At 39.6% G+C, this 22,171-nt stretch overlaps 2 protein-coding genes across 3 annotated transcripts in view; both read left to right on the top strand.

The window, feature by feature from the left end:
• LOC147338653 (transcription initiation factor TFIID subunit 4) overlaps positions 1-22,171 on the top strand; it is a 107,937-nt gene that overhangs the window by 70,741 nt on the left and 15,025 nt on the right. For both annotated transcript variants that reach the window (XM_086259056.1, XM_086259140.1), the window contains one exon: positions 5,107-5,229. In XM_086259056.1, the coding sequence (XP_086115182.1) occupies positions 5,107-5,229 (123 nt within the window). The remainder of the gene's footprint in view (positions 1-5,106; positions 5,230-22,171) is intronic.
• On the top strand, positions 10,001-10,948 carry LOC147338654 (uncharacterized). Its single transcript, XM_086259401.1, has one exon. It carries the CDS (start codon positions 10,068-10,070, stop codon positions 10,860-10,862), a length of 795 nt encoding a protein of 264 aa, XP_086115527.1. The 5' UTR covers positions 10,001-10,067; the 3' UTR covers positions 10,863-10,948.

The raw sequence follows: 22,171 nt of genomic DNA, 5'->3' as shown, positions 1-22,171 counted from the left end.
AAATGCTATTTTTTTTAGAGAGTCTTAGCTTACGTGTGTTTATTTCATATTTTCAGTTCTTACCCTCCCCGACTAATTCGGTTTCAGTTATGTACTGAAATATAAGAATGGACATTAGAGGGTTCTTTCAAAGAAAAAACTCAGGTAAATGTTATTTTATATATTTCAGTAGGCTACACAGCAGGATATTCACATCTGTAACCAGATATTTACATACACTTTAGAGATAAAACATAAAAAAATTTACTGTACAACATCAATTTAGAGTAAACTTTTGTTTTAGATAAATATTGAAATATCTTTTGAATTAGTTAAATGTCAGAATAAAGAGACAGAGCTTTCTGTTTTTTATCACTTTCATCAAATTTAGGAGTACATATACACTAAGTTTATTGTTAATTAATAAGAAACTCCAGACGATTCCATTCTGAGCTGAAGAAGCTTCTGATAGGTTAGTAGAGTCCATGTCAGTAAATTAGTGGCACAGCTGTGGATGCATATAAGGCAAAACACAGAGCCTGTTTCTGTGACATGGGAACATCAAGAGATGTCAACCAAACACCAGAAACAGAACTGTGGAGCTCCATAAGTGTGGCTCAATTATGAATACAATTTGGTGCCATTTGCAATTAAGAAATACAGATAGTTTCTCTATTTACTCTTAAAGTTAACAAATATGTTTTTTATATTTATCAATCTAAAAAAAAATAAACATTTAGTCTGATTTGATGTTACAATTAAAAAAGTGTTTGTGTTTTTATCTGAAGAGTTTGTAAATATCTGTATATTTGATGATTGTCAGCACAAAGAGAGAGAGAGAGGAACAGAGAGGGAGAGAGAGGAGAATGAGGACAGAACAGAGATGAACAAGAGCAGGTGAGACACACATGTTAGTCAAATGGTCGTTTGCCAAAAGTATCACCGTATCATAGGTCCTCATGTATCTCTTGATACAGCCCTGATTTTGTTCTGCCTTGCTGCTTAATTAAAAAACTAGTTTAAGGTGTCCTGCACATGTGATATATATTTTTCCCTATATGAAGTCATTCTTTTTTGAACAAAACTCAAAACAGAGCCAATTAATCTTTCAGTCATTTCTACCCGCCCCACAGGGAAAAAAAAAATCCCACATGCATATGACCCTTTTGGGCTAAGCCCCGGGTGTTTCAAATGTCTGGCTCCGCCCCTGCTACACTATTAGAAGATAAAGAATGAATGTAGAAACTGCAAAACAGCGAAGTTTGTACCCATCACTGTTTAAAAAATGTTTGCACCAGGGGCCTTGGGTCCAAGAAAGACATTCACCAAATACAACATATGCTTTGTCTATATAGTAAAAAGCTGCCTGCTTTGTTGTATTGGATCAAAGCTTTTGAGGGGTGTTTGGAGGGGGTGTTAGGACAGACACTAACTGAAAACCCAAAAACCCATGATCTTCCTTATACACTATATTGTGGGCTTTGCAGGGCGAACAGCCCTTTAGCTTCCTTCATAGCCCTGTAGCTGCTTGTGACGTCAAGCAGAGCATGTTCTGCTCTAGCAAGGACATCTGTCTGTAAGCGTCTGGAGGGCCGCAAGCAGTCCCCCAGGCCAGGAGCAGGGGGAGAGGAGAGAAAAGACTTTGTTAAAAACAGCAGAGATGGAAAACGGCAGGTTGGCCATCATGGCTCCTACAGCTTATCCTCCTCTTCACTCCAAGCGTGTCAGACCGCTCTAAGGTTCTTTCTGTATTTTAGACATTTTTGCATCATAAGGGGGCATACTGCTCTTTCTTCTGTGATAAGAAAAACCCATGTTATTTCTTACTTACGTCTTGACAGATACTTTAACGAATCTATTAAGGGCGCAGAGCTCGAGTTAACTTGTAAATAATTCATGATGTTGGGAAGCAGGTGACTGAAAAGAACAAAAAACAGTACAGTTGATCACAGATCAAATCAAGAGGATTTTCCTATTTTTTGCTATTAAAAATATGAGTAATAAAATACGTGAACTTCATAAATTTTAAACATGCTTATACAACAGGTTTCTTCTTATCCTGGGAACTTAATCTGCAGTACAATGTTATAATAAATCATTTTAAAAAGCTATTTAAATCCAGTAGTCATAATTTACATTTACAAAAGCAAAGGAACAGTTTAATTAGAACAATTGTAATATTCTCATTAACTGTTTTACCTTACTTTATAATTGCCACCTGCGCGTATATAAACTTAAATCTCATAGCAAAGCTGTAGATTGATTTTCTGGGTTATCTCAGAAATGTTCTACATCTCCTGACCTTTGCTAATAATTTGACTTTACAAGTCCCATTTCCTTGCCTACAAAGGGCATACCGGCAGACTGGAAGCACTGGTATTTAAGTGACTTCAGAACAGCAGATATTTATGTGGTACCATTGATCGGACTTGGCAAATGTATGCATCTTGTCAGCTGGTTATTTTCCCAGTCCGGGAAGAATTCCAATGGTGACCTTTGCAGTTTTTGGCAATGATTGTACCTATCGCTTAACAGTGCTGACAGCGTACTCCAGAAGGTTCAGAGCGATTATTGCACTTAGAAGTCACGGTTCTGCTTTTTTTGTATTTCTACAAGATTAAAGAATGTGAAAAGATGTCCTCCTGCAAAAAAATAAAAAATAAATCATCAGCATTGTCAGTCTGTAAAATCTTTTTCAGGAACATCATTAGGAAAGATGAATAGCTCTGTTTGTAAAAACATACTAGAAGAGACTGACGGTGTATTTAACAGTATGGTGTCAGAACCTTATTACTGGATCTTGGAAAAGGTAAATATTTTTGCTGCTACCATTTTAAGTCAAGCGGTTTTACTGTCATTCCAAACGTGCAGTGGTACAGTACACAGTGAAACAGGACAATGTTCCTTGCAGGCCATGGTGCTACATATAACATACAACAGACAATCAAGAAAGGTTTACAAAAGGGGAGTTCATAGCATTTGTACACCTCTGTGTGACCATATGAGCATACATATGTAAACATTTAAGGGTAGCCAGAGAAAGTTGTAAGGCAAAGCAAGTCTGCCCCAGCCCTACTCAACTCTGGCTTGTATCCACTGGCAGTCAACAAAGGAAGGTAGACTCTGCATAATGGCACCAGATTGAAATCAGAAATAAGTCTCCCACTGTCACGGCGGCCACTTTACTGACGGGAAACGCAGACTGGAGGGTTGCAGATGGTAAAATGAAGTCTACATTCATCATACAGTCATAAATCTGAAAATGCAGGCAGTTGCTGTGGGCGCTGGGAGCCCATGCCTGGTGCCAACTGCCAGCCAGAGTTGCCGGCATCCTGGTGCCATCAGTGAGATAGCGGACCTCACTCACTCTCTTTCTGTCTCTCGCTCTCTCACTCTCTATGCTCTGTCACGGCTCACTTTTCAGTGGGATTCTTTAAGGTCAGGCCTGAAGAGGTTTGTCTGTTGTTTGTGGCAAAGCCTAATAAGGATAACAGTGATAATATTAATGCAGCCTTTTCCATGTAGACAGGGGCAAAAATCATATCCACTCTGTTTGCCATATCCAGCCACAATCCCTAGTGTGTGACTCTATTCTAATGCCTGTATACATTTGCATGACTTTAAGAGCCTGACTCAACATTTGTCCAAATTGTTACTATTAGTCAAAATCTTTATTTTGACCACTATCCAATGTAAAAGGAATAAATAAATGTAGTTTATTCATTGAGCTGGTTGGTACTGCTGCTATTATTCCCCCTACTTTGTGTTGTCAGCGTGTTTGAATCTTTCAACATTCCGCCGTGCTAAATGTGAAGTGGCAACACCCTAAAGGGCATGCCTTGCCAGCGGGATTTTAGGAAAAAATCAGAAGCAACTGCATGCACATTTAAGATCAGACTTTGTACACCAAAGCAACCTTTTACAGAGCGCCATCTGAAAGTAACATGAAATTTTCCCCTGATCAGACAACATACATGCCTCACGCAAACACCAGTGCCCAGCGAACACATGCTGAGAGATAACATAAAAGAACATGAAAGACATCAAGGCGCACATTGATTGTCCCTGTACGCTTCAACCCAGGCCTCACTCCCCCAGCGGGCAGACACGCAGGCAAGCTGGTGGGTAGGCATTCCCTGTGCTGTGGCCAAGATTGATAGGCATGTGTGTGTGTGTGTGTTGTGTGTCTGTATACTTTGTTTGAATGTTGAAGGGAGTGCTGACACCCTCTGTACCGTGGCCCCAGGCCCTCACACCTCCACCCAATATAAAGGGCAGCTCCCAGCAATGCTGGATTCCCCCTCAACCCTGAGGGTAGGCATGACATTACCTTGGGCAGTGCCTCCCCGCAACCCCCACACATCCTCAGAACCATGTGACTACACACACATAGTCTTTGAGAGGAGCTCGGTTAATGGCTGAGAACAGTCTACCATTTTGTTTTGCTCAGGAAATTCTACTTATACAGTTCAAGAAATCTTGTTTTTTTTTTTTTTTTTTGCAGTCTCCTTTAATTCTTATTCTTACATTTGATCTTAATCTTATATGCCTGACAGTTGTTGTTGTTTTTTTGAGCCTCTGATTGCAAATTGCAGTTTGGGGGTTAGTATTACTGGCTGGCTATATGTAACTGCTATGGTGCCCCTTTATTTGGTTTTGGGTTCATCACAGGGAGATGGTGATATTTTGAAGTTTTGCTCCATCAGTATGCACAAGTAAAAAGTTTAATTTCAGAGTTCGAGATCGAGTTCAACATTTATTGTCAATGAAGAAGCCCAGTTAAATTAGGAATATGTCAACATTGAGAGTGACATTTAAAACAATACAGTGATATTGATGAGAGATCTGTTATTTTATACTTCTTATGATATTCAAGAAAAGGAATCTTGAATATCATAAGAAGTATAAAAAAACGATCTCTCAGCATTATGAAAGAACAACAAGTACAACAACAGTAAGTACATTTGGGAGGAGCATTAAGCTAATGTGTCTGGATGCACTGCCATGATGCAAATTTATTATGTGCATAAGACTTAGAAGAACTGAACAACATGTGAAAATGTGGAAATACTAGATGTGAATCTTATGTTCATAGTAAGGTCTGATTGTTTCTTATGTTTTCACTAGATGCAACAACAGGAACTGGCCCAGATGAGGCAGCGGGATGCCAACCTTACAGCACTAGCCGCCATTGGACCCCGAAAAAAACGTAAAGTGGATTCACCGGGGGCCACGCCATCAGGGACAGAGGTGAGAACTATATTGTCAATGTTTTTTTTATCATCACCAGTTTGTAATGCTGACTTGCTATCGATCTTTGGGAAATTAACAGTCGAGAATTTTGGATTTAATCTAATTTAATCAATCATGTTCTACTATTTCTAGTTAGTGGACATGCCTAGGCAATGACATTGTTATCTTATTTGACAGAAATCTGTGCACTTTCTTGTTATTTATGAGGAACTGATAAGCTAAAAATAAAACAAACAGCACAATTCATTATGATAAAAATATTTTTTTAACTATGAAATTTTAAATAACTAAATTATTACATGATATAAGTTTGAATTCAAATTCATTTTTTCCTCCTTATGATAAAATAGCTTCTTTGCCCAAAGAAGCTATTTTGTGCAAGGATGTCAACTGTAAGAATGCTGTGCATAAACATTTACTCTGCTCCATGTATGATGATATAGTGACTGCTTTGCATGAAAGTGGTACACTGCTTGATAAACAATATAAGCATAAGAAACCTAACATCAGACCTGGTTGGAAAGAACATGTATCCATTAGGGCTGCCACAATTAGTCGACTAGTCACGATTACGTCGACTATCAAAATCGTCGACGACTAATTTAATAGTCGAGGTGTCGTTTGAAGCTTTGTAGGATCACAAAAGACGCAGGAATAAGTAGTAGGATTTAAGAGTGTAATAACGGACTGAAACAGAAGATGGCAGCACTGCATATACAAGGATGCCAGCTGCCGTTAAACCCCGAAGAAGAAGAAGCGGTGTCCCAGAATTCATAGCGCGGCCCAGCTCAGTTTCCAACAATGGCGGTAGCTAGTTAGTTTTAATATTACTCTTATTATTCTTTCTGAGTCACAAAATAAACGTTTATCATATTTTCAGGCGAGAATGTAGCTGTGTAAACCTCAAATATCTGCTCAGTTTATCAAGACACCACATATTTTCAAAAGCGCTCCGATGTTTTCGGAGACATCTGTTACCCACTAGCTCGATAGCGAGCCGGGGGCTAGGCTCACTAGAGCCGTGAGAACACCGGACTCCCGACAGATCTTTTCAAACACACCGCTGTCTTTCGATGCTCAGGTTAAACATGATATATAAGTCACTTAGATAACTTAAAAATGTTATTGTTTGGCTTATTTTAGTATTTTATTTGTTCCTGCGTAAATCGGTTTGGCTGAGATTAAAGTTATAGTTTTTACATGGCTGAATAAACGTCAAGCTGACAGCTGATCATCAGAAGTGTGAGATGCTCGAGAATATTCTCCGGTGTCTTGTTATACAGTGGGGCAAAAAAGTATTTAGTCAGCCACCGATTGTGCAAGTTCCCCCACTTAAAATGATGACAGAGGTCAGTAATCCAAACTCCGCCATGGCCAAGACCAAAGAGCTTTCGAAGGACACCAGGAAAAGTATTGTAGACCTGCACCAGACTGGGAAGAGTGAATCTACAATAGGCAAGCAGCTTGGTGTGAAAAAATCAACTGTGGGAGCAATCATCAGAAAATGGAAGACATACAAGACCACTGATAATCTCCCTCGATCTGGGGCTCCACGCAAGATCTCATCCCGTGGGGTCAAAATGATCATGAGAACGGTGAGCAAAGATCCCAGAACCACACGGGGGGATCTGGTGAATGACCTGCAGAGAGCTGGGACCAAAGTAACAAAGGTCACCATCAGTAACACACTACAACGGCAGGGAATCAAATCCCGCAGTGCCAGACGTGTTCCGCTGCTGAAGCCAGTGCATGTCCAGGCCCGTCTGAAGTTTGCCAGAGAGCACATGGATGATACAGCAGAGGATTGGGAGAATGTCATGTGGTCAGATGAAACCAAAGTAGAACTTTTTGGTATAAACTCAACTCGTCGTGTTTGGAGGAAGAAGAATACTGAGTTGCATCCCAAGAACACCATACCTACTGTGAAGCATGGGGGTGGAAACATCATGCTATGGGGCTGTTTTTCTGCCAAGGGGACAGGACGACTGATCCGTGTTAAGGACAGAATGAATGGGGCCATGTATCGTGGGATTTTGAGCCAAAACCTCCTTCCATCAGTGAGAACTTTGAAGATGAAACGAGGCTGAGTCTCCCAACATGACAATGATCCAAAACACACGGCCCGGGCAACAAAGGAGTGGCTCCGTAAGAAGCATTTGAAAGTCCTGGAGTGGCCTAGCCAGTCTCCAGACCTCAACCCCATAGAAAATCTGTGGCGGGAGTTGAAAGTCCGTGTTGCTCGGCGACAGCCCCAAAACATCACTGCTCTCGAGAAGATCTGCATGGAGGAATGGGCCAAAATACCAGCTACTGTGTGTGCAAACCTGGTAAAGACCTATAGTAAACGTTTGACCTCTGTTATTGCCAACAAAGGTTATGTTACAAAGTATTGAGTTGTATTTTTGTTATTGACCAAATACTTATTTTCCACCCTGATTTACGAATAAATTCTTTACAAATCCTACCATGTGGATTCATGGATTTTTTTTTCACATTCTGTCTCTCACAGTTGAAGTGTACCTCTGGTGCAAATTACTGACCTCTGTCATCATTTTAGGTGGGGGAACTTGCACAATCGGTGGCTGACTAAATACTTTTTTGCCCCACTGTATTTTAGATAGCAAGGAGTTTATTAAACTTCACCGAAACAATCTGCAAATTTCATTAAAATTTAATAAACTATCATCTTGTCTTTATTTTTAGTTAGCACATACCTTAAACACTTAAAGCTGTAAGCTAATGATAGTTATATATGAGCAGATGCTGCTGGTGCAATAAGCTGAACGTTTTATGTCCAATGGATGATGATCTGATTAGTCGACTAATTGCAAAAATAATCGGTGACTAGTCGACTATCAAAATAATCGTTTGTGGCAGCCCTAGTATCCATGTACCACGATGAAGCTCGCATAGCTTATAAATGTTGGGCCATGGCTGGAAGACCTAAACAAGGCCCAGAATTTGAACAGAAAAAATGTGCGAATGCCAGATATAAGTACGCTGTTCGCTTTATAACTAAAAATGAGCAAATGCTGAGAGCAGATTCTTTGGCCAGGAAAATGTTGTGTAATAATATGGCAGATTTTTGGAAAGAGGTGAAAGCTCTTAATAACTGTAAACCATCTCTACCATCAACTGTTGAAGGTGTTTCTGGGGCAGATAACATTGCAGCATTATGGAGACAGCATTACAGTGCGTTGTTTAACTGCATAAAAAGTGATCCATATGAGGACAATCTTGACATGAGTAATGACACAATAAGTGTAAGGACACATGAAGTATATGAAGCCATTCATAGGTTGTCTGATAATAAATCCTCTGGTTTGGATCACATCACTGCAGAACATTTAAAACATGCTAGTTTAAGGCTAGCTCCTCTTTTAGCACTCTGTTTCACTGGGTTTATGATTCATGGCATATTACCAGACTCAATGCTGTGTATTTTACTGGTACCAGTTATGAAAGACAAAGCTGCAAAAGTGAGCTGTTTGGATAATTACAGGCCAATTGCACTAGCCAGTATTTTATCTAAGGTGTTAGAAAGAATCTTGTTTGACAGAGTGAGTGTGTTCATCTCTTCTCTGGATAATCAGTTTGGCTTCAAACCAAAGCATGGCACTGACATGTGCATATATGCACTCAAGGAAATAGTCAGTTTGTATAGGGCTAAAAATTCATCTGTCCTCATGTGTTTCATTGATGCCTTTAAGGCTTGTTAGATTATTCTGTTATTATATGTTACCTTATATATGTAATCAAAATAGTTGAATTATGTTAACTGCTGTAGATCATGTTATACCCTTTAACATAGAGTGTGTGAGCTGTATGTAGTTTAGTTCTCATTATACTTTTGAGTTAACAGAACATATTCACATATTAGTTCATTAGATAAATGTGCATCACTCTGTATCCTTGATCTGCTGGGAATGTGTTACACTGTTTTCTTGACATGCTTAATTGTTGAATCATGAAGAGAAGGTTGTAAGCAGGAGACTCTGTGTCTAAAGACAGGGGAGATAGATAGACCACATTCCACACCCCCACCTTACAGAAAGCAGAGAAACAACTGCCGAGGTCATAACTTAGGCGCTGTAACAGAGAAAGAATGTGATGTTTTGGCTTTTACGACTAGATGGGGGCCACTAGAGACTATAAAAAGCTGAGCAACCCGTCACCATTTTGAGACATGTGCCTGACCCTCTGGTAGCATCTCTCCCGTCCGGACGTTGTAATGCTCTGACTGTTGAATTGTATGGAAATAAATGATTGTTGATTGAGCATATATACACCGAGTATTGTCCTTCCTTCAGCCCAAAGATTCAAAGAATTGGGTGATTTCAACAGGCTTTTGATCGAGTGAACCACAGAAAACTTTTTGATAAACTGAAGAGACGGGGAGTTCCTCAATACATCGTGAGGATTCTCTCTTACTGGTACGCTCATCAGAACATGCAGGTTAAATGGGGAAGCAGTATTTCTGCCCCCTTTGGTGTCAGCAGTGGTGTTACACAGGGTGGGATTTTGTCTGTAGCTCAGGTGGCAGAGCAGGTCAGCCACTAATCAGAAGGTCGGTGGTTCGATCCCAGGCTGCCTACGGGCTGCATGTCAAATATCCTTGGGCAAGATACTAACCCCATGTTTGCCTACTGGTGGTGGTCAGAGGGCCCGGTGGCGCCTGTGTCCGGCAGCCTCGCCTCTGTCAGTGCGCCCCAGGGCAGCTGTGGCTACAACGTAGCTTGCCATCGCCAGTGTGTGAATGTGTGTGTGAATGGGTGAATGACTGAATGTAGTGTAAAGCGCTTTGGGGTCCTATGGACTAGAAAAGCGCTATACAAATGCAGGCCATTTACCATTTGTCTCCAATTTTATTTAATTTATATGTTGATGATTTGTCCATACAGCTGAGAGCCTGTAACACTGGGTGTATATTAGGTAAAGCACTGATAAATCATCTTATGTATGCAGATGACCTGGTTGTTTTTAGTCCAAGCAGTGCTGGGTTACAGGATCTTCTTAATGTCTGTACTGAATATGGTGTGCAATATGACATTGAGTACAATGCTGCTAAAAGTGCTGTTTTGATATGTAGAACCAAGCAGGATAAACAGCTAAATTTCCCTTTGTTTAAACTGGCACAAAAAACTCTTGAAGTTCATAAAAAGGTGAAATACCTCGGTCACTTTATTACTGAGCAAATGAATGATGATGATGACATATACAGACAACGATGTAAGCTCTATGTGCAGGCAAATACTATTGCACGCAAATTCAGCTTTTGTTCACTTCCAGTTAAAGTGGCTTTGTTTAAAGCGTATTGCACACCGCTATATACTGCCCCCTTGTGGTCATCCTACAAGCAATGTAGCATGCAGAAGCTGCATGTTGCATATAATGATGCGATGAGAATCCTTTGCAGGATACCTAGAAGTGGTAGTGCCAGCCAGATGTTTGTAGCTGTGGGTGTCTGGACTTTTAAAGCACTTTTAAGAAAGTTAATGTTCAATTTTAGAGAACGACTGGATGGTTTGAGTAACAGTATAATTGTAGCACTTACAGATCCGACAGTGAGTGGTTCCCGTTACTCATCCAGTCTCAGAAAGCACTGGTTAAAGTGTTTGTGTATTTATTGATTTATTTTAAGTAATTGTGTTTTATGTATATTATGGTTTTATATTTTTACAAATGCTTTATATACTTATTTATATACATATATATATTTAATGGTTTATACCTTGTGTTGGGGGGTGGAGGGGGGGGGGTGGAGTTGTGTGTGTGTTTCTTGTGTCTTGTCTTGTTTTTATGGACATGAAGTCTGCCAATAAAGATTGAATTGAATTGAATAACAATAAACATTTCAACATATTAGAGTTTTACCCAAAGACATTGTTTTCCCCTCAAAATATTGCTTCTTTGTTTAAATTTCTTGTGTAGGCAGTATTCAGTGGTAATTTTACATAGTCGTGTCATCCCCAACTGCGGTAAGTACTCGATAGTAAAAATGAGTCACTGAATATCTTATCTGCAATACAGTGAATAAGAATAACAATGGATAACTGCAGGTAATGTTGTGGTTTCTGATACTGGCTGCTGGTCAGATTGCTGGAACACATCTTAGGTGTTCAGTTTTTAATGCCGTCTATTCTCCTGAATCTAATTACCATCTTGTTGTTAAATCATACTTTTCACATTTCAGAGAATGGTCAAGTTTTTTTTTTTTTGGTAGTCATAAACTTGGCACTTGGTAATGGAAAAAAAAATTTATTATTGCAAATTTTAAGCCTCTGCTCAACGTTATGCAAGACATGAGGCCAGGTTATGAAAGAAACAAAAAAATAACCAGAAAAAAACAGATTATGATGTGACTCTCAATTCTCTTGTTCAACTTTACCACTAAGTGCTTTCTTGGAATAAATTTGGCTACAGTGAAGACCATTTGAGTGCAATGAGCTTGCGGTCATTGCGATGGTCATATCTGCTAATACAAATTATGACCCTACAGTTGTGCTGAAAAAAGTTTGACATGATCTAAATTTTGATGCGTTATCCTGCTGGAAGCAGCCATCAAAGGTGGGTATACTGTGGTGATTATTCAGGCAGGCATTTAACTGTTGTTCCGTTGGTGGTAAGGGGCCCAGTTGTGTTCATTGAAAATATCCACAACATCATTGTACCACCAAACTGAACTGTTGATACAAGACAGGATGGATCCATGCTTTCATCTTAGTTAAGCCAAATTTTGATCATGTCATCCAAATGTAACAGCAAAAACCAAGATTCATCAAAGCAATGTTTTTCCAACCTTCTGTTTAGGGGTGGACGATGCATTGAATATACTCGATGTATTGCGAGTTTTTCAATGTATGCTTGTTAAAATAGCTTTATTGTAACCATCCAGTATAAATAGCCATGGCAATATTAAGCTGTCTGCATGTAATTTACTGTGAGTTCTTTTTTCTCCCACACACTTCAAATGCATCATTAATCCAACCAGAAAATTGTCTACCTGGCAGACTACACTGAGCATGCGTTTTATATACTACCAGATAGGGAAAATATGGCGACAGCGGAAGTTTCAAACAAGCGAGGGAATTTGGATTTCACATGGAGGGTGTTGAACAAGATGCGGTAACTTGCAAAACATCCCGTAAAACGATTGCCGCAAAAGTTAGCAGTACCACGAATTTATTCCTCCAGCTGAAAAGTCATCCACTGCAAAATGAGGACTGTTTTAAACTCTGCATGTCAACGTCTCCTCACACACCAAAGGAAACGTTAAATAAACCAGCTGTGATACCTGTGACTATTCTTGGTCAGTTGTTTTTAGACTTTTATTATCGTTTTTATAATTTTAATATGTTATAAGCACAAAGAGCATTTTTAAAAATTCAGTTGTTTTATTTTCTCTCATTAACCTCATAAGACCCGAACTCTTCCACGGCATGCATTTTTAATTTCTCTTTCATATTTGGTCATATTGGGGCCCAATGAATATAAAAACAAAGAATTACAAAGATTTTTTTTTTTTTTTACCTTATTTTTGTTTTTAAGAAAAATAAGAGCCACATGAAGATATTTGTTTAAAATGTTGATAGAACAGTAGCAGTATAATGTCCTCATAAGTGGATATCAGGCCCTTGTAGAGCAAAATGCTCTACAACGTGCTCTCCGTTGTTTTTTCCCTGCTGATTTTAGCATCACACAGCACAGCTTCTGTATCACGTGGTATAAGGCTCCGCCCTTGTCATTTGTTGAGCAGGAAGAGTGAGCACTTGTTTTCATGCAGAGTACGTCCCTGATCAAAATGCGGTATAATCGTCGTTGTCGTCGTCTTTTTTTTTTTTTTTTTTTTTTTAAATCGTTGTCATTTGGAAATGAGATCGCACATAAGTATGAATCGAGATCGCGATTTTCTAACGATTAATCGTGCAGCCCTACTGGAAAGCCAAACAAAACACACATTAAGAGGCTCTAATGCCCGTGTCTCAATCTCGCGGCCTATGTCACCTCTACTTGCGGCCCGCATAATGAAAATATTTTTTAAAATTATTGTTCAAAAATTCTTTAATATGAAGGCAATAGGCAGAGTGTTACAGGCATAGCCCTAAAGAATGTAGCCTCATGGGCAGCGTAGCCCAGCTGTAAGTAAGCTGTTAAGACTCAACTGTACACTGTGTTCGTGTTTTTCTCCTAAACAATAAGTTCCGTTGGAGCAGCCTTTCAATGCCTCTCTCTGTCTCTCGCTAGCAAAGTTGACCCAGACAACAAAGTAAAGCTAGTTTTCGGCTACGAGCCCAACACGAACCCGACATATTAGCCAGAGGTCCCTTTACTACAGTTCGGAGACGCGGACATATTTTATATACACGCGGAATAGTTTTCTGTACGAGATCGCTGCAAAAAGTGCAGCTTTACCTAATGTCCATCCTACTGTTACTCATTTATATTAAGATTTAAAAATCTAGTTGGTTTTGGTATGGTGAGTAGCCTTCTGTAATAGTAAAAGAACACAGCAATAGTACATTCATGTAGTTGTAAAAGCATGATAAAATATTACGTAATCCAAAATATTCAGAATACGTTAGTCTCATTGAGTAACGTAACAGAGTGCGTTACAAAATACATTTTGGGGCATGTATTCTGTAATCTGTAGTGGAATACATTTTAAAAGTAACCTTCCCAACACTGGAAGCAGGCATGGTTTTAGAACTACTGACACAACAGGCGTCGAGAGTAGCAATGACAAGCCACATTGACCGTGCGACATTCACATGAGGTTTATATGGGTGCCAAAAGGGTTATTTGTCATTTTGCACTAAAGTTATTCATTTTATTTCATATTTAAATTAATTAATACATATTATGAACATTTTGAGCCAGGTAGTTCATTTTTTTAGCAGAGGAACAGTTTAGCAGAGGGCCAAATTTTCATTACCAGATGAATGAAACGGAGCGTTTCAAAAACAGTCGGGCCTGTGGCGTGCATCAAATGATCAGCGATGATTGCCTACAAAGAAATGTCCAAGGAGTGAGTAAATAAAGAGGATAAAATCTTAATCTTTAGAGTGATGAGTCAGTACTTTTCTTGAAATACCAGGAAGCAGGTTTGTCTTGCAGACTAGTTTTGTTGGTCTTATTTATGCCTGTCTTTATCTTTGAGCTCAGTTGTGTTCTTCTACTGGTAAGAATGATTTAAGTTTAGAGATACATCTGAAGACTCAACCTGTTTCACTCAAAGTTAGGAAGGATGAAATGATGGATGTAAGGAAATATCTGCACTGTACAGACAGCACAGCGACACACTTCTATGTGACTTGCCTGTTATGGTTTTAATTAACCTGAACTCTGGTATTACAAAGAAAACTCTTCCGTTACAGGTTCCAAAAGCAACAACCTTAGTGTCACATTTCTGTAGCACAGGGTTATACATGAAGTCATGCCTAGTTGCTGTACCAAATCATATTTTTCCTTTACGCAGCTGGGAAATATTTAAATTCCACATATTCATCTGTAAATATGATGAATCTAAAATAAGCCTGAATTTTGAATGTCAATTGGTCATTTTAATAACCTGCTTATCGAGTTGCATCTTCACATCCTTCGCTTAGCAGCAATATGCTGCAGAGGAGCATGGTAATGCAAACGGTAAAAAAGCATAAATAACAAAATAAAAGCATTATTTCTGGTCCTTGAGTACAGTGCCAACCTCTTTCAGAATGTTTTACCCTGATGGGTATTAGCCCCCGACCTCATGCTGCATTAGAAAAAAAAAAACCCAACCCTGAATTTTCAAACTGTTTCCCTAAATGCAGTTACACAACATAAACATGAATATACATTATGGCAGAGTTGTTGGCTTTTTTATGTTTTTCTCCCTTTTTTAATGTCCTGTATATGTTTAATTATACGGCATAATAAAGTGAAGCCACAGTGTGCCCCTCCTCTGGAGTGATTGCAGAGGGGGCGGAGGAGGAATCTTAACTTATTTTCACTTCGTTTTCACCTCCTCACATTTCTTCATTTCACATGGGCTGGAATCGCCTGCGGCGTTCTCTTTCCCTTCTCCAGAGCAAAGTGAATGTGACTTTTCTAAGGGGGTCACAGGATGCCTGGAGGCCTGTGGGTGTTACTGGACTGTTGCCTGCTCTTAGCTTCACTGAGGGGCTTGTCATAGATTTCATCTCCACAAAAATGAGCCGGGGGCCCTGGCCAGGAGCACAAGCAGCCAACGTTATGAAGGGCCCACGCTGATTATTTCCCTCTGACATCGCATCCTGAGCTTTCCGCATTAATCCTAGACAAAGGCAGCCCTTCAGTGCTGTGCCAGAGCTCAAATTAGGAGCCAGATAATGGCCTTGTTGAGATCCTGTTCTGTTCACTGAGAGGCAGAACTCCTGCTGAAATCCGCTTTTTTTATATTCCTTTACTCCTGCTTATTTTTTCACTAAACAGACCACCTTTCCACCTTGTTTGGACTGTGACGGAATTCACGTGACACAATTTTGCTTCTTTCCCCGCAGCCCGATCCCCCCTTTCAATCACCTTTAATGTGATGGCGGCTTGGCCGCAGTTGGGCCTGTGCCTGGATGTAGATCGCTAGAAGCTGTGAAATTGATAGCCAGTCAAGACTGGAGTGTCTGTCTCCAGCTTGATCTAGTCTGCAGGAGGGAACAAAGGGGGTCTTACAGGGCTCCTCGGGGTGGATTAGTTCCAAGGAACCAATGGCTGTAGCTGCTGGCTGGCTTGCTGGAAGAGGGCCTGCTGTGGCCCCAGTGGTGGGTCAGCACACAGGCAGAGGGTGCTCAGGCGCACATACTCCAACTCTGCCTCCAGCTTAATTGTTCCGATCCTACAACCCTTACCCAGCTATCTGCACACACAGGTTCAACACAAAAGTCAAGGGTGAGCTACCAGTTTTAGGAGTTTGTGATGACGTGTGCTAGCAAAGGGTGTTTGAAGTTGTATGGAGAAATGACCTTTGGCCTCATGAATGCTTTAACAAGTATAGAATGAAAGGGAATTAACTTTTAGGATCATTACTTCTACACATTACTACTGCATCCTACACAAAAGTCAACTCTATTCCATATTCAATTCTTTTCTCCAGCCACCAACATTTGTATATTGTATGTAAAAGCTGGTAAGATGGTATAGATATATTACAGCTTTTACAGAGCTATTTTTGGCTTGTCTGTCTCTCATCCTTTACAGACTTGAGTTCAGTGAATAAAGGATGAGAGACAGACAAGCCAAAAATAGCTCTGTTTATAATGATTATTCCATGACACCCTCTGTACTCTGTCCTTTAACACATTTAATACGATTTGAACACTTTACTGTTTCATTTCCACCCATTGATTTTTGTATGTTGTGATCTCCTCTCATCTCATATGGTGAATCCTGTCTGAACTGAGTTGCTGCAGTTTTGCTAGCTTATGAGAGGCAGAGGCTCCTCTGTACATCTAAGGTTAGCATTAAAGGTTCTGCGATGTAAACTGTGCCTCAGTGCACAATGTCCTGCAGTGTTAAACATGCTCAGAGCTTTGAAACATCCTTGACACATTTATGAGCTCTGAGTTATCATCCAGGCACTTAGGCCATTTATCACATCAAAGGAAGAGCTTTGTTTGTTGACGTAAAAGCGACAATAGCAGCTAAATTGCCCCAGTTTGTACAGCCACACTGGCTTTCTCCTATCTGTCTCAACCAGGCGCAATGCGAGGGACAAAGGTAGGCGAGCGATTTAATAGTGAGCACAGTCTATTTTTCCATTTGAATTCATTTCACCTTCTTTCTTTGAGGCTGTAGATCAGAAAGAAGGAGTGAGGCAATAGAGTGAGAGGCATGGGGAGAGAGGGGGAAAAGCACAAGGAAAACTGATGCCCTTTCCTCCAGCTAAATTAACAGGAATCACGTGGAAAACAATCTGAGTCTCCAATGAAGGAGGGAGGGGGGGGACCATTAAAATTAGCCCCAAGCTATGGACTGCACCCAATATCACTAAAGCTGCACTCACTACAGATGTGGAGGCTGGCTTACAGGCAAACTATGCTCTGTTCTATAGCTACAATTAAAATCAACCTCGCTGCCAAAAAATAGGAGGGGGAAAGAGGGGGTTGAAAGGCAGACATGGAACATCAAAGACAGATTGAAATGTGTAGTCAGTAATAAGAGTGGTCTCCAAGCCCCGAGGTTCTCCACGGTCCCCTTGTTAATGAGAAATTTTGACCTCTGGTTTGTAAGTTAAACTTGTAATCTCGGTTAATGAAGTAAATCAATCCCAACTCGGGAGTGTTCAGTGTCTCTCCCTTTGCCTTCGCCCGCCAACCTCCCCTCTGTCCTTCTCTCTTGTGCTTTTCTCCTTTGCTTACTCCTCCTCCTCCAATGTCCCTCCCAATGTGCCGCCTGGGAGTAAAATGTCCAGGTCTTCAACCAGACAAACAGGAAACTCTGAGAGTACAAGGCTTCCGGAGCTGGAGGGGGTGTGTAAGGACTCAGAGGACTACGACCAACCAGGCTGTTTGGTTAAGAAGGAGACAGGCCAACCGAATGATTGTAGAAGGCACAGCATAAAGGAAAACACTTGCTCCTCCTCCTCATCGCTTTTTCCTTTCCATCTTTTTCCCTTCTCTGTCCAGAATCTGTTGGGGTTAGTATATGGTTGGAAAGTCGTGGCTACTTGCTAATGTTGAAGGAGCAGGGGCAGTAATGAGCAAATATAATGTAGTCACAGCAGCTGCCTCCTGTTTTGTACCTTCCTTTTGCTCCTCTCCGAGTCATACACCAAGTGGACGGTTTTAATGGAAAAGACAGCTAACTTAACCTTCTTGTGGAGCTCTGTTTTTGCCCTTAACCAAACAGAGCCTGTTGTTAAATCCACTGGGAGCCTTGACATTAACCCCTGATTAGCTCTTGCATTTCTAAGATTTTTTTTTCACCTCTAATGCAAGTAAGGGTGGGATCTGAGACGAATGCAACGACTTTAGCATGACTTCTGTGAGGATGCAGTGAAGCATAAGGATTCCTGTGTGAGCTCCCCTTCTCTACATACTACATAAATATGATTAAAGAGGGCACGGAGAGGCTGCTATTGGTTTCATAATGTCAAGAAGATTTTAATGTTAGTTTGACTTTACGTCTCAAGGCAATTCAGTATTTCTACTAGTGAGGACACAAAGGAGACAGAGTTGAGTCTTCCAAATGGTTACAGGGGTTTTTTGGCCAGATGCCATCCGTTTTGAGAGCTTTAACACGGTGAACTTAGCCAACTTTCTTTTCCCCTACACAATGCGGAGCACAGTTGTATCCACTAGGATTTTAACATTATGTTCTGTGGGTTAAAGCATTTAAAATACAGCTATATCATGGAAAGACAAAACTGTTGGTTTTTGCTTTAATTATATCAAATACTTTTCTTTCCACTCCCATTCAGTTCCATTGTGAGCTAACGTGAAACATTAAAACATGAAATTCATGTAATCAATAGATACGCAGTTGACCTGAAATGCTTAAAATCATAGTCAGAGGTCCAGCATTTTAGTTCTAGGTAACAATAGACCGATTTGCAAGGGATGGCATACCTCCATACAATAGTCACACTTGTCACATACGTTTGCGAGCATGTCTGGAGTCACTTCAGGCACTGCTGTTGTTATGCAACCTACCGGCAACACCTGAAAGTCACGAATCCCATCTTTTAATAGTACATGTTTCAGTCATTACCGGTGAACAACTGTAGAATTCAAAAAACTCTGACATTGGATGATTTTTTTTTTTTTTGATACACCTTCCATGCGTGTTTAATATACACCACATGAAAATTGTTGTTACCAAGTCTCTGGACTGCTTCTTTGGGGGCCACTAATGTTTGTACTCAGTTTTGTACATGTATATATCCAGCAGATATTGAGATACTGAGAAATTTTGTAAAACCTTTTACTGCTGGAGGTGCTGCAGGAAAGGTCACAGGATCACAAAGTTGTAATTCGGGTTCCTACTTTTTCCCACCATGGTTATATATGAAAATGTTTAACTAGAAATTCAAGAAAAGTCAAGATCATCAAAGTCTTAGGATTAATCCTCTGGGCATTTTATATGCATGTCCAGCATTTAATGGCAGACCAACAGTTTTTGAGACATCTCAGTCAGCACTAAAGGGTCGGAATAGCAAAATGACTACCCAACCATCATTGCCTTACATGAAACCAGTGCTGCTAAGATGATAAATAAGCACAAATTTCTAATAAAGATTTTGATAAACTTCAAAAATTGTTATCTTCTTTATGGCCTCTTGCTTTAGGATAATAGTTATGAATATTTGTGCAGTTGCTTATCCTGTTTTAACATGATGGCAGGATTAAAATAAACTTTAGTGTACTTTTATTTCTCAATAGCCTGTTTCCTGTTTGTTTCTACACCTCTACATATTTAAACATATTGAACGTATTTAGGGGGCATATAAGATCTTACTCATATGGGTGTATCACCTTCTTTTCTTTTCCCTACAACTACAACCAGTTGATTAAAAAAATAAAAGGTTTAGCTCAATATACTTTACATTGAAAATATAATTATAAAGTTCCAATGTCTTTTTGTTAGTGATTCCTAAATAGAGCATACATCTATACATGTACATGGTAGTTTTAACACAGTAGTCTCCTTATTTAGATAAGAAGCTTCTATATATTCATATTCATGCCAAAGTAGATATCCCCCTCATTTCTGCCTTTAAAACTTTGCCCTGAAATAATGGTTAAATATACAGTTTTGACAACAAAGTTGAGCCCCAGGCACTTAAAAGATACCCATCTTAAAGAAATTAATTACCTCCCTTGTTAATCTTGATATAATTAAATTTCTGAAGAATGAAATTTGCTGCATTTTTTTCCCCCTCCGCCTCGCTGCTATGGAGGCGGACCAGTAATGGCTGGCTCTCTAGCTAGCCTGCTGGCCAGGGACGTGGGGACAGCCTAACATCGTGGGCCCCATGCTGTGCTATACCGCACTGTGCAAACCCACACTCCTCATCCTACGCTTTCACCACTCATAGGGATAGGCAGTGAAAATGCCTCAATCACTCTTTGCCATTCTGTGCTGCTTATATTTCCTCCATCCTGGAGGAGATGGAAACTCCGAGCCTCAAGTTTCTTATTCTTAACATGTGAGAATGGCATGGAATGACTCGAGAACGCAAGAGCTGCTAATAAAGTTGTCAACATAGAGCCTCTGAAACTTACATGGTGGAGCCCTGGAGAGACATACATAGAGAGTTCTTTTTGTTATGGCTCACTTAAGAAACTCCTGTGCCTTTGTGTGACTTACTGTCGTTATTTATAGGACCTCCTGCGATGCTGTTAGATTTAACCCTGATTGCCTTTTGCAGCACAGCACTAGCATTACAAAGGAGGAGTGCATTTTAATGTTGCTATGTATTTAGGTTTGTTGTCATTCACTGTTATTTTATGTGCACTCCATTGTCAGCGGTCTAGGTTTAGGTTTGATCCCGTGGAAAAAAGAAGAAAAATATAGTAAAGATGCTGGTAGGAGGGCAGAAGAATGCCAAGACGGGAGGAAGAGTAGCTGTATGTATGGAGATGGCAAACTACAATTGGATGCTAGAAATGCCTGATCAGAGCATAGAACAACGACTTTATGGATGTGCACATCATGCATCCTGTAAGCAATTCCTCTCCACTCATAGGTCGGTGCTAAATAATTTAGAACAATCTTCACTGTGTAATAGTTGAACTATACTAGTTTGCACTTTCCTATTTTTCTGCCAGAAATAGTTTCTGTGTAACCTACAGACATACATTTACAGTTGTTTGTATATTTAATAATATATGTGGGAATGTATGTGGAAACGAACCCTTGAAATTTAAATAATAGTATAAACTGCTTAAAAAGGTAGAAATTGTTAAGCTTAGTATAATCTATCATGATAGATGTTATTTTTACTACAAATATCACATTATTCTAATGTTTTTAGAAAAATTAAAAATATATTGCTCTTAATCGAGGTAATATTTAAGAACTCCAAGTCACTATTTCTAAAAATATAATTTAAAATGCCTTTATTCTTATAACATGAACATAACAAGTTTCATTGTACAAACCTTCATGAGGGAGTTAAACAGAACTCCTTCCATTTCTTTCAACCTTATTGTGTGTTTTACACTTAAAATGCTATTCGGGGATTTATACGTTTCTGTAGAAAGCAGTATAGAAAGAACAATTAAATTATAATTTATGTGATTTTATCTACTTTCTATTATTAACATGATGCCAATGTCAGTGTCTTTAATTTTCACCTATCATGGTTATTGTCAGTATTATATTAACATCACAATGGTTGAGCAGGTAGGCAGAACTGAACTTGTCCTAATTTTGAAAACAAAACCAAAAACATGTCCTAACACATCTTGGGCGTCAGCTTTACCATAGATATTTGATGCATATTTTAACCAGCCATGTCGACTCAGTGCCTTTTATCAGCTTAACTGTGAGGTGGATTGATGTTAATTATATTCCCTAACTACTAACTTAGTGATATACATACTAATAATAGTATGTATATCACTATGTATATCAGTAATCAGTATCAGCAGGTGTAAATTCATATTATTCACGCTTGGTCTACAAAAAATGTGTACATCTGTAACTAAAACTGAAGCTTCAGATATATTTAAAAAGTTAAAGGTTGAGGCAAAATTGAAATCCAGACAAGCAGATATTTTAGTCCCAGGCTTAAACCGATCAAACAGCTGATCATTACCACTCCTAAAAGCTACTGCCGTTTTCTACCCACCATAAGTCAAGTCTGACTTTGTTACTGCAACCCATTGAAACCTTTTTCTGTAACCCCCCTCTCTGAGACAGGCCCTGTTATGGCTTTCAGTTACACAATACCTACCCTTCATAATCTGGATGAACAACCACATGA

This window comes from Aulonocara sp. 'chitande type north' Nkhata Bay, linkage group LG1 (genome assembly GCF_057382095.1).
Source record: "Aulonocara sp. 'chitande type north' Nkhata Bay isolate Kocher_YH1m ecotype deep benthic linkage group LG1, A_spYH_male_GT1.1, whole genome shotgun sequence".
Classification (NCBI taxonomy): domain Eukaryota; kingdom Metazoa; phylum Chordata; class Actinopteri; order Cichliformes; family Cichlidae; genus Aulonocara; species Aulonocara sp. 'chitande type north' Nkhata Bay.
This window is presented reverse-complemented; position numbering and strand designations above follow the sequence as displayed.

Excerpts from the sequence above, each read along its gene's own strand:
- LOC147338654 (XM_086259401.1), top strand. The coding sequence starts at position 10,068 with ATGCAGGCCATTTACCATTTGTCTCCAATTTTATTTAATTTATATGTT.